The sequence below is a fragment of the Salarias fasciatus genome, chromosome 23, assembly GCF_902148845.1.
Source record: "Salarias fasciatus chromosome 23, fSalaFa1.1, whole genome shotgun sequence".
Taxonomy (NCBI): Eukaryota; Metazoa; Chordata; class Actinopteri; order Blenniiformes; family Blenniidae; genus Salarias; species Salarias fasciatus.
Window position 1 is genome coordinate 32167257 of NC_043766.1, and position 13404 is coordinate 32180660.

At 44.2% G+C, this 13404-nt stretch overlaps 1 protein-coding gene across 2 annotated transcripts in view; it reads left to right on the forward strand.

Moving 5' to 3' along the window:
- exoc2 (exocyst complex component 2) overlaps window positions 1–13404 on the forward strand; it is a 55267-nt gene that overhangs the window by 23342 nt on the left and 18521 nt on the right. For both annotated transcript variants that reach the window (XM_030082463.1, XM_030082464.1), the window contains exons 6-10: window positions 12–136; window positions 6744–6824; window positions 9195–9340; window positions 10554–10635; window positions 11005–11107. In XM_030082463.1, coding sequence (XP_029938323.1) covers window positions 12–136; window positions 6744–6824; window positions 9195–9340; window positions 10554–10635; window positions 11005–11107 — 537 coding nt within the window. The remainder of the gene's footprint in view (window positions 1–11; window positions 137–6743; window positions 6825–9194; window positions 9341–10553; window positions 10636–11004; window positions 11108–13404) is intronic.

The window sequence follows — 13404 nt, forward strand, 5'->3', positions numbered from 1 at the left end:
TTTTTCCACAGTTTCGAGCAGCTGAAGGTTGCGGCCGCTAACCTGAAGAAACATTCTACGAAGAAGAACGAGGGAAGCCTGTCCTCGGTGAAAGGAGGCCTCAGTACCTTCTTTGAGGCTCAGGATGCTTTGTCAGGTGAGACGCATTACCGCTGTGGAGTTTCCCCACACTGTCTACAATTTATTCACCCGGCCCCTCGTCGCCGCTCAGGAAAAAGCTTTTGGTTTTCTGAAACTGTGTAAATGTGTCTTTCTGGGCCTTTTTTTTTTTTCCTTCCCCCTCTCGCACACATGTGGTTTTTGAGGCGGTTGATTAAAGAGGCTCATTTGGACGGCTGTGAAAAGCCTCCGCTTTGTACTGCAGCTAACGCGGCCAAGCACAACACGGCTGATTCACCTACATCAAAATGAGATCACCTCTCACCTGTCACACACACTTCACTCTTATAAGCACACACCCACACACACACACGCACACTCGCCGACCTCCAGCTGCCAAGTAGATTTCAAGGTAGCAGAGACTGACTGCTGTCGCTCTGCCAGGTACCTCAAATCAATTGTTCACTCCATCATTCATACTTTTGTCTGTTTACTCTCCGCTCCCGCCATAGCCGCTCAGTTACTTCCCCTTACTATTTATACGTACACTTTTCTGCCCCCATCATTATTATTATTGCTTTCCGTGTGTTTGTGCCCCGCTTGGAAGAGAGGCGATGTTTTCATTGTTAGCGGCTGAATCCAAATAAACGGAGCAGCCCAACACAATGCGAGTCCGAGTATTAGGACCGATAGGGCTGATAACAGGCCCAATATGACCAATGGGAACAATGCAGAGTCATTCTCACGTTCGGACTGAGCGTGCCTACTGTGTGCCCGCTGCCCCGATGGGAAATGTACAGTTTCCAGGGGTGGAGGAAGCGTCGCACCGTGCATGGACTCAGCTGACCCGTGACCTGGGAGGACAGACCACGCTACTGCTCTGTGACCTTTGTGGCCCCGGATTTGAACGCCCGTTGTGAGTGCAGCTTCATGAGGGTTATAATTAGCACTGCACCGATATTGACTGCCCTGTCCGACCCTGTGTGTCTGCGCTTGTGAAAAGAACCGTAAACTTAATATCAACTTATCAACAGAGTAAACAGTGAAGAAGAAGTAGAATCAATGGTGTTTGGTTTTTTTTTTTCCAACAAAGAAAAACAAAACTTTAAGCCGACTGTTTGGCATGGTGATAGATGATAAATTGTTGATATCGATGCCATTATCAGTTGTAGCAGAATAGAAATACAATAACTCCCTCATAATTCTACGAGCTTGCGCCAGTCAACAGTTGTCATTCATTAATTACCCAGCAGCCACTGACACTTTTGAACCAACATTTTCTGTTCTGTTGGGGTTTCCTCCTCTGTTTCCCCATTTGTTTTTAAGTTTCACAAATAAGGTGGGTGGAGTAAGACTTAAGGCGTCAGTAAATCATCCCTGTTCAAAACACTGTGCGACTTCTGCTTGTCGTTTGTAATTCATAACACAGAAAGTTTTTCTTCTCATCTCAGCAGTACCTGAAGCTGAATCCCTGTTCGGACTCATTACAGCTTCACAGTGTACTTTCCAGGCCGGTATTTGACTCCTAATCACACAACGTGAACGGTGGCCAGAAAGGATTGCTCAAGTGGAGATATTCTGTACGCTAAGCGTGGTCAGCCAAACCGACATACCAGCCGGCACGCTGCTGGCGAGCCCGCCAGCTCCAGACCGCTCTGCGTCTGCCAGGCCCGGTTAGCGCAGCAGCTGTCGGAGCTGCTGCTGTGAATCCTTTCTTTGTTGCTTTCGGAGCTTTTGGCAGGTCTCCGTTGTTCCCAGCGAGTCCAAATAGCCTCACCTGTGAAGTGGCTGTGAAGAGCTCCCCGTCCGAAGGTGCTGCCGTGCGCTGCCAGCCCCCTCGCTGTCCGACAGTCCCATCGCCCGCTCTGTTTATTTTCACTGCTGCGTGCGTGACAGATTCACACTGATGACTTTATTAGAGGTCTGGAGTTTTTTTTTAATGTGTGTGTGCTGTTGGTGGAGGCGAGAAGAAGAAACTAAATCTGGGGGAAGAGGGGAAGCGGATGGAAGATGTTTAGAGCAAACAGCAGAACTCTGACTCCCATATCCAACATCCTTTTCATCATTCTCTTGTCCCTGTTGATCATCTCATCATTACTCCGTTGTCAAGCAAACCATCCAGAGCAGAAACGACTAAATAAAATCCTGCGTCTCCCATTAATTAGCTAAACATTCAGGATTGCAGTTGAACACATGTTTTTGTAATTTTTACATATTTTGGGTTAAGTAGCGAATTCGGACTTTTGGGAAACAGCTAAAATATTCTAGAATCTGTAGCCAGTCCCGCAAAAGAGTTTGTATTAAGAAGGTTAAGCAAATTCAGTTGAAAAGACAAAAACGATGCGGCAATAGTACAGAGAATGAAAACAACTGTGGAGGATAAATTCCCTTTTTTCTCAGGAGGATTTATCCAGTGGAGCCAGACTCAGAAGTAGAAAACATCTGACTGGATCATTTTTGGATTAGAGGGAGCGAAGAGAGAAAAGAACCGGACACAACAACAAAAAAACTGCGTGTTGCAGATTGACGGGAGCAGAAACCACACATCCAAACGTGAAGAGGATGAAGAGAGCAGCAGGACAGAGACGTTAGTGAGCTAAGACTGTAAAGAGAGGACGAAAGGAGAGACGCTCGACGCGTCAAAGAAGCTCTCTCAGCGGTATAAGCCTATAACAGCTTAAGTCTTGGGAAAAACTTTTTTAAAAAAAACCTTAACATACAAGCATCAGTTCTAAACTTTTTTTTTTTTTTTTTTCGCAGTATAAAAAGATGTTTGCAGATTGGTTTGTTTTCTTTTTTCTTCCAGGTTTAGAACTTTGGGCTAAACAGCAGTGTAGACTTTAGAGAGCATTATTCAAAGAGCCGATCAGACAGTGAAATGGTCAAAGTAGAAGCTACCTTTGTCAGATATCTACTGATAAACAGGTTGAAGGGTTCTGGAGGCTGGACCAGCTGAACAAAAGAGCAGAGGTTGAGTCCGACAAACGATATCACCTTGACCTTGACCCTTGATATCACGCAATAATTTAGGTGTTCAAGATATTACAAATACTGTTTTGTTTTGGGTTTTTGCATTTGCATTGTTTTTTTGCATTTATCCTCTGTTTTCTGTTTTTCATTGAAGATATAGGTATCAGTCATTGTTGTCTTCATGCTGTTTTTAGTAACTTTTTTTTTAGACAAAAATTTGTCTTACTTACAAAATATTTTGTTCATGTGTCAAAGGGGATGTTTTTTTTTTTTTTTTCCCCCAGTGAGGAAAGTGGTTCTGTAAACACTTCATGTGAACCACCGCAGACTGGTGAAAGAGATGGAAGGTTTTGGCTGTGCTGGGTGTTTGGTCCAGATTATTTAGAGCCACACTGACGAGGCCGGGCATACTTGTGAGACAGAGACGCTCCAGCTGATTGACTGACTGACAGCCTGTCAGGGGCTCCGGGGTTTGTTGCTCCTAAAAATGTTGAAATTTGAGGTTTTTCATTGTTGTGTGAAAAGGAAGTCTCCCAGTGATGCAGGAAACGGAACGGCTACCGTGTTCCAAAAATGCGAGATTCCCAGGACCCATTCCCCGAGTCCCCAGCCCTGGCAGGAGTCAAAACATCTCCCACTTTTAGCAACCAGGGACACTGTATTTTTATTCTTATTCTTTTTTTTTCTAGCGCTCAATAGTTCCAGGAAGTGGAGCGGGAGCTGCGGCTCTTCCTCAGGTCTTGGCCGAGCGTGTTATCCGGACCCTGACCTGATGTTTAGGTTAACCGTGACGTCACCGGCCCTCCGGCGTGTGACAGACGCAGCGGACGCCGCAGCCGGCGGCGGGGGAGTGTGGAGACGAGAAGCAGGCCTCCAGCACGCCCGTCTTCCTCGGCCATCGCTCCTCTCTCCGCGCTCCCGCGCCTTCCCGGCCTAACCTGCGTCTGACCGCCTCCTCTGCCGGTCGGCAGCGAGCGCCGGTGACGTCCCCACTGATTAGGCCGTGGCGTGTTTGAACAGTGTGTTTTAGGAATACCTCAGTCGCTGCCTCGAGGCTTCTGTCTGTCAGAATTCACTCACGTGTTTATTTACAGAACATTCCCCCCCCTCCAAGTTCATTTAGCCTCCCACTCCCTCTGCTGTCGACCTCTGCTAATACCCACCGTCCGTCGTATGAGAAAGTGGAGACAGAGGAATTAACCGGTCGATAGAACTGACTTATTTGAAGGGTCTGGTTCAGAGAATTCAGGTCTTTTTTAAATCAGTGTAGAGAGTCCAGATAACCTGGTTAGTTCAAACAAGCCAGGTTTAATGCAAAGAATAGAGAATCCCAGTTCAGTTTGGAGAGGCCAAGGGCAAAGAGACTGAGCGCAACTTGATGAGCCCAGTGCCAAGTCTGATTTTAATAAATAATCTAGCGTTTAGATAATCCTAGTCTGCTTTTTAAAAAAAACACTGTCCTGCTTTAAAGAGTCCTGACAGCGTTTAAAAAAAACCCTGCAGTTTCAAGATTTGAGATCCATTTAAAAGAGTCTGATTTGCTCTTAAATATTCTGGTGTGGATTTATGAATGAAGGTGTATTTATATGAGTAAATATTCAACTTTCAGCAATTCAGTCTTACTGAAAAAATCTGGGCCTCTTTTAGGTGTGGCTTTAAAAATCTATGTGTTTCTTTAAGACTTAAAAACTCTACTTTTTAAGTTTTATGTCTGGACAAAAGAACACAAGTGTTAAAGCGATACTTCAACATTTTGGCAAATTGGCCCATTTAGCGCAATTCCTTAGTCATTCCGTACAGCATACTTACTTTTTTTGTGAGGGCGAGCTGTTGTTTATTCAGAGGTGAGTCGAGGAAGGTTTTCGGGACGGACACAATGGAAGTGGATGGTATTTTTGTTCCCCCTCGTCAAACTCATCAAATACACAATCCAACAACCCCAAAACACTTTGGTGGACACGTTATAATCCGCATATTCACTACACTGTGGAACACCAACAAATAATATTGTGGCATTACGAAACTGAAGCAAATACTGGGAACTACTTTTTCTTTGAAATCACTACGCCCAGACGCCATGTTTAGTAAGTAGTTCCGTCTTAGCAATCTTCGCATAAACAACTCAATCGCATAATTTTGCATTAATATTTCACAGCGTAGTGAATGTGCGGATTATAACGTGTCCACCAAAGTGTTTTGGGGTTGTTGGATTGTGTATTTGATGAGTTTGACGAGGGGGAACAAAAATACCATCCACTTCCATTGTGTCCGTCCTGAAAACCTTCCCCGACTCACCTCTGAATAAACAACAGCTCGCCCTCACAACAAAAGTAAGTATGCTGTTCGAAATGACTGAGGAATTGCGCTAAATGGGCCAATTTGCCAAAATGTTGAAGTATCGCTTTAAACAGTCAGGTAGGATTGAAAGACTCCTAGAGAGATCTACCCACACAGCCCAGGAGGATTAAGTCCTTCGGGAAGAGTCTGACTGTCTCTACAGTTTCAAGGCGTGGTTTAATGAATCCGGGTGAAAGCAGGTGTGGGTCTACCTGGAAGGACTCAGGTGTGTTTTGAGTATGTCTCGTCAGCTCTAAAGAGTCCAGCTGAATTTTAAAGATTAATGTTTTTAAGTGTCCCAGTGTGGTTAAAAAGCCCAGGTCACGTGTTAAAGGTCTGACTTACGGAGTCTGGATGTAGTTTAGAGAATCAAAGTTTATTTTGAACATTTCAGCTGTGGTTTAAGAAATAGTTTTCCCATTGATATTCCGCTTTGAGAGGACGTTAAAGGGTTAATGGCTCCTCTATCAGTTTTCATCACCGTATCTGTCTTTTTCTAGCCAAACTCAATTTTCTAGATGCCTCCTCGATGCATATCTGAGCCGCTTCGCAACTATGTAGGAGAAGGTCTCCTCAACCCACTCCACCTCTCTTTTACTCTGTCAATAAACCCACACTGCAGCTCTCAGCACCCAGCTGCCCACTACTGCACACCATTTATTTATTCACTGGGGCAGTCCCACCGCTCGCGCTCTCCCTCTTTCTCGCTGTCTGTTTTCTCCCCTTGTTCTTTCTTTTTCAAACTCCCTATCCCGCGCAAGGCTCTTCATGTTAAGTGATGGATACAAGCCATCGGAGAGTTCCTGCCCCCCCCCCCCCCCCCCCCCCCCCCCCCCCCCCATAGTCATTTTTGGCATCGAGACCTCCAGCTCTGTTATTTTTCAGACAATTGAAACATTTCAGATTTGCATTATCTGCAGGTCAGAGGGCTCCAAATGTCCCAGGACCACCAGGCTGCACGATTTTAATGGCTCTGGTGAGGTGAATTGATCCGGTACAGTCGCCACTGGGACAAGGTCAGATCCTTGTTGCGTGGGAACAGGCACAAGAGGGGGGTTAGTTCAATAGCAGCATCTGTGGGTGGAGAACCGTTGAGGTTATCTTCGATCTACCACTCGGATAGGGCCTGTTTATTGTTTTACCTTCGGTTCCTGAAATTGAAAATGTTCCAGTCTTGGGGAATTGGTTTCTCTGCAGTCTAGAGGGCCTAAAAATCATTGTTAACATTCACTTACCACTTTTCGTTTCATTTCTTCTGGGTCGATTTGAGGCTTTTGACAACGTTTTATTCATTGCGGGGTTTCGTAACGTGAAATAATGTTGACTTTTTGTTGCAGCGATCCACCAGAGACTTGAATCTGATGGCACAGAGAAAGTGGAGGGATCCATGACCCAGCGCCTGGAAAACATCCTCAACAGTAAGAGTTTTGTCTTTTAGCTCCATGAGAACTTCTATTTATTTACGTGTGCCTCAAATCAATCCATAGCATGTCTCTTGAGAACTGCAGACATGGTTTGCTAACTTCAGGTAGGTTTTTGGACTATTAATTATCTGCCCTGAAAGCACAAACGATCTGGAATGAGGAGAGTGCGTGTCGATGATTTTCTAGTAATGAAGAATTTATCAAAATAAAATGGCACCTGGTTTCTCTATCGTTATATTCAAAAGTCAAGCGCCAAGACATCTTTTGTGCATTTATTTAAAGAGCGGTGTCATCTTCAGTCAGTCCTGCTCAGTATGTATAACCCGCCCTCGCCGGTTCAAGCCCGTATTTGAAGCTTTGCCCTGCTGTTGGTTTAGAACAGGCGCCCCACCAAGCTTCAGACCCTTCAAAACAGTGTGTGCGCGGTTTAGAAATTCGGCCAAACATTTCTGTTTCAGGTTGTCTCAGTAAATGCCCTCGATTGCAGGAAGAGTCATCGGGCAGTGTTTGATGGGTTTAAACCAGAAATCTGAAACCTTTATGACAAAAAGAGACGATTTCAGGGTTTTTCCCCAAAATAAAATTTGTATGGAGCCATAAAAAAATGCTATCCGAGCAACATCAGTATTGTATTCATGAAATGTTATGCTGCAATTTGGACGTATTTTTTATAAAATTTTTAGCTCCTGTGACCATTTTTAGACTTTTTGTTTCCCTCGTATTTTCCTGTTTCAGCCATTTTAGCCTCACTTTCACTTTTTAGATATTTTCAACACTGCAGGTTTCCAAACTATTAGTTTTAATTACAGTAGCGATAGTTTTTTTTTCTTCTTTTTTTCCCCCCCTTTTCCACAGTACGTGCTATACCAGCAATTTTAATCAGTTCCCTTTGAACAGTTCTCCTGGATTACATTTTTGACCAATCTAACCTCCTTTAATCATTTTCTGCTCTCCTCTTAGCCGTGTCACATTATTTCAATGTTTTGTGCCTAGAGATGAGACCAAATAAAAATGAAAACAACATGTTTATTTGGATTACATGTTCTAAAAGCTTCGTGGAGTCGCTATAGAAGAGGTTTGAATATTTCATGTGGTGTTCCCCAGGGTTCTGTTTTGGGAACCTTAATTCTTTAGTTTGTTGATAACATATAATGTTTCACTAGAAATGTAATTTGTACCATTTTATAACTATATCAAATTTTTTTTTGCCCTAAGGAGAAATCCATGTAGCAATTAAAAAGAAATAAAGAGATTGGCAGGAAGAAGTTATCACAAAATTTGGACAAAACTGAGTTATTTGTAAGTTGTACAATAAATACATAAAGATTTACAAAGGAGTAGAAGGGGTTGAAATTGAAATAGCTCATAACATGAGGTTTCTAGGGGTTGAAAACACACAATAATAATATTACCTGGAAGAAGTAACTGCAAGGTTCACATTGTTTTAGAGTGTTATTCTTGTTATTTTTGTTGTTACTTTTTTTCTTTTAGTTGAAAAAGGAGAAATAAAAACAATTACAAACTTTTTTACTGTAACAGAAATAGAAGTGATTTAAAGGTGAAAATACAGAATTTTGTTTTGTTTTTAATATATTTTCCATGGATTAGGGAATAAAACAGAACAGTGGTCCCACAGATGCAAGATAAAAACTTGGGAAATGTATTCTTTGCGTCACGGGGTCTTTAAGAAGTGCCCACGCTTTCATGTCATACATGATAATAAGACTGCTTTAATTTAGGGTCAATAAGCCGGTTCTTTTCCCGCAGTCTAGAGTAAATAAACCCCTGAGCCGGACATAGCTTTCATCCCGGCTAGCCCAGAGTGGAGGGCCCATGGCCCAGTGGGCCCAGGCCACCGTTCACCCCCCAAAAAGCCAATGCATCAAACACCAAACCCCCGTCAGCCAATCGCAGAAACGGCCTCGCCAAATGTCGGCGTCACGATAACTCCCAATCGGTGAGTGAAAAATGTGAAGTATTCCTCTGTTGGGTCTCGTGCTGTTTTTCCTTGTGGGATTTTGTTTTGGGGGTGGGGTTTTGTTTTGATTAGAGGAGCTCCAGTTTTTTTTCTTTTCTGTCTTTCTTTTTCTTTTTTTTTTCTTCTTCTACTCCACGGCACATCCAAAGGCCACCCACGAAGCCTGCGAGTCGCGCAGAGATTGCAGCGAGCAGCCTGTCCGAGAGATAGCTGTCACTTTCTCCTTAGCAGCTCCTCTCTGTGTCAAATAGCATGTAGGGCAGGAAGAGAACCGGAGGCCGACTATAAGAGGGAAATGTGGTATCAACATTTATTTGCACAGTATCCTGGTTTCTCATTTTCTCCGCTGCTCTCGCCCTCTCGCTCTCACTCCGTCTCTCTCGCAGGAGCGAGCGATACCGCCGATACGCTCTTCCAGGAGGTCCTGGGGAGGAAAGACAAGGCTGACTCCACACGCAATGCGCTCAACGTCCTGCAGCGCTTCAAGTTCCTCTTCAACTTGCCTCTCAACATTGAACGCAACATCCAGAAGGTACTGCGTGCAAACACGTGAACAAAAAAATCAACCACAAGTCCCAGAGACCACCTTCCCTTCTCTTCCATTACTGGCCGTTTTTGGCGGCCTGTTTTAATTTCAGGGTCAGTCTCGTCTTAGTGTGAAGCCGTCATTTTAGTTTTTATTAGTTTTAGTCATGTTCATAGACTTATTTTTTTTATATTGTCCATTTTTGTTCAGTTATAGTCTGACAACATTTTAATCAATGGAAGTTGTGTTGTAGACTCCTTTTAGCTATTTAAATCAGTCAATGTAATAGAAGTACCTAATAGCAGAGAGAAAACTTTCTTTTAGCCAAACCCATTTCACAATTCAAACAAGCTTATCATATATTATTGAGATGATGAGAAAGCATCCATTCCAGCCGCAGAAGGTGCTCTTATTTGAATTTGAAACATATTTATATTTTTAAAAAATCCCATATGAATCACACGTCCTAAACTGCATTTTGTCTAATATTTGGTTCACTCAGCTGTTCATTCAGGTTTTATTTGACAGGGTGAGACTTTAATTCGTCAGCAGATTTCCCGCCTGGCCCTGATGCTAGAGCTACTTCCCTGGCAGTACGCTGCAGTGCGGCTGATCTCCTGTTCTCAGCGCCCGCTCTGTCCGCTGCTCATGCTGAAGCAGTGCGATCCCCAGTAAATAAACCAGCAACAGCAGTTTATTGAAAAGTTCCCGTCTTTGAATCCAGACTGCATGTTTCACACTCCTGATTTAAAGCAACCAAACGGCCGCTACGCGACACGCGCGGACGCCGAACGCTGCGAATCGACAGACGGCGGTGTTATTGCGCTCGTTGCACTGTTTTCGTCCGCGGTCTCACATTTCACGTCTCTTTGTGCCTATTTTTTGGGAAACATGGCTTTTACTGGAAGCGCGTTGTGTTAGTTTGAACTGCAGATTTTAGTCCTTTTGCGATCGCGCGGTGTTGGTTTTAGAGCAAAGGTTAAAAATTGCACAAACAACCACCGACTTCGTCACAGCCGCTCGTCTCGGTCTCGACTGCCGTCCTGTCAGATGCTGTGATTTGTACTTATTCATTTTCACATTAGGACTTCAGCTTGTTTAAGAGGGTTTGTATTGTATATTTATTTTAAGCCGTAGTGGAGACGACTGATGATCAGACGGTGGACCCACCCAGGCTTGAATACACAGTTTGTGTGTCATGATTGACTTTTCTTTGCAGGGAGATTATGATGTGGTGATCAATGACTACGAAAAAGCTAAATCTCTCTTCGGGAATACTGAAGTCCCTGTTTTCAAGAAAGGTAAACACTTTTTTTTTTTCTTAACTTAATTTACTATTTATGTTCGTCTTCCGTCGCCGCTGACAGGATTTGGCTCGCCTGCTTCTCGTAACCATAACTCCTAGATGGTTTATGATATTTAGACGATTTCAAAAACTGCCCGAAAGCAGGGAAATAGTGGTTTGTGCCTAAATACCAGTCATGACAGCGTCCTCCACGACTTCTTCTCTACAGCTCATCCAATCACAGACGAGATTCACTACATGTGTAACATAAGCCTCACAGTACTTTAATTTTTTATTTTTTTTTTAGATTTATTCCCATATCATTTGAGGGACTTGAATGACTTTGATATGAAAAATGACTTTTCTTCTGCTCTGCTTGTTTCAGTATATGAGGAGGTGGAGACCAGAATTGGCGCCCTGAGGAGCCTCTTGTTGGAGAAGCTGCTGCAGACGCCGTCAACCCTTCACGACCAGAAGAGATACATCAGGTGTCCTTATATTTCCATATCGTCCAACATGTGTGTGCTCATCCTGTTGCCATGCTGCGTTCTGTCGCAAGCTTTTATTTTAGCCTCTCTCTCTCCCTCCCTCACTCGCGCTCTCCTTTCACCCCCCCTCATCCGTCCGTCTATTCCTGCTCGTGGTCTCTACCGATTTATTATTGTTAAGCCCAACCTGTCAGGATCACAGAGACCAGCTCTCCACCACACGGCAACATCTTTCATCCCGGTGCATTAGGCTCGGCCCCCAACGCCCACTCGGCTCCTGTTTACACTTCACGTGGACAGTGGGCAGCTCTGTGTGTGTGTGTGTGTGTGTGTGTGTGTGTGTGTGTGTGTGTGTGTGTGTGTGTGTGTGTGTGTGTGTGTGTGTGTGTGTGTGTGTGTGTGTGTGTTTGTGTGTGCGTGCGTGCGTGCGTGCGTGCGTGCGTGTGTGTGCGCGTGCCTGTTTTGTTCATGTAGGTCTTGTTTCAACTTTTTCAAAGATGCCACCTAATGAGAACCAAACGAGACGCTGCCTCTCGGGACGGCGGCCGCGGAGGTCCGGCGGGTGAATCATCTGACGTCTCAGACGCGGCTGACATGAACTCCTGGGAGACGGATTACCGTCGCTGGGAAAAGGGCTTTAATTGTTTGCGGGGGTTCAGATGTTTACAGCAGAGTTACATGCAACAGATGCAACTGATGCGTCTGCCATTCTGCCACCTTATTGTCTTAGACTTTTTTATTTATTTTTTTTGTCTTTTCATTCCTCTTCCCTTCGCAGTGGCGTTGAGAGCTGCAGTTGAGAGTGTATTGTAGGGAGCGGCTGCAGGAACAGAGTTGCTTGCGTGTGCATTCAATGAGTTGTTTGTGTGCTTTGCGCATGTGTCTATACCGATGTGTGTGTGTGTGTGTGTGTGTGTGCGCGCTCGGATTTGCGCGTATGTGGATTTGCGTGCCACTGTCACGATGTGTGGGCGGATTTGTACGTGCGTAGTGAAATTTGGTTGTGATTAATGTGTTTGGCGTATGCGTCCGTCTTCACCTCCGCCCGGGACGAGTTTCTCAGTCAGACGGACCTTTTATTTTTTGATTTTGCTTTTCTGCTTTCATAGAAAATTCCGTGGAAGTTTGGTTATTTATTTTTTTTAATCGTCGACAGTTTAGGCTCACTTTACTGATCCAGGTCCGTCGGTGTTACGCCGGTAATCGTTGCCCCTCTGGTGTTGTGAAGGAAACACAGTGTAGACCAAAAGGCCTGAGCCTGCCAGTCCCTGTCGAGGGCAAATTAACCCTGTTCTCCTGCCCCGGTAGGTACGAATCCGATGGGATGAAGATGAAGGTGATGGTAGAGAAATTCACAGGCCCAACAGAAAGCATAGCACTCATTCAAACTGTGTTCTACAACACAAAAATATTGATACGTACATATAAAACCTAAACATGAGTCTTCGCATCACAGACTGTCATTTGATAAAATCACTCCTTTTGTTTTTGCCTTGAGTTCAACTGAAATATGACACAGGTTTTCTTTTTTAATGGCTCTTTAGATCGGTGGTTGAGAAGCGGCGTCCGGGTGTCACTTTAGAGGGCGCCAAAGATCAACCTTAGACAGAGGAGTGGATCATGCTGAACTTTGACCTTGAGCCTGAGCTGCTCGAGGCCCAGTTGCAAACTGAACTGACCGTTAAAGACTGAATTATTCTCTAGAATCTGAAGCCGGCCTGTGAAACTGCATTTTCTTATTTTTTTTTTTAGCAGTCTTGTGCATTTGTTTGTTGGTGTTTTCTTTAGCTGTAACCATTTAGCCAGTCTGATATCAGACTCGCCGTCTCCATCCATCCTGAGAGTCGAACTCTGGGTCAAACTGCTTCAGGGGATAGTTTTTATTGAATGCTGTGTTTTTACTGTGACCATTTTCAATTTATTTAAATCAACGTGATACAACTGCCAATATTTAGACACAGTGTTCAGGATTTACAGAAGGGTTTTCGAGGTCTCCCACTCCCAGCTTTTGGTGTTTTAGGGCACAACTAGCTAAAACGGTGATATTTCAGTGCGTCTGGGCCTTTTCTTTACACATGAAACAAACTGGAAAAACTCTGGCCAAAGAGTGGAGATTTGAAAAAAACTGCTTCCGTTTGCATGTAAACCATGAGGGACGGAGATTAACGGCACAGGAAGCATCCTCAGCCTCGTGCCTGTGTTTACAGTCTCTATGTCCTTATGCTTTGATCGGCACGATTCCCATTCACTAATTTCTTGTATTTTACTCGTTTTGTGGCGCAGCGTCATATTCAGGA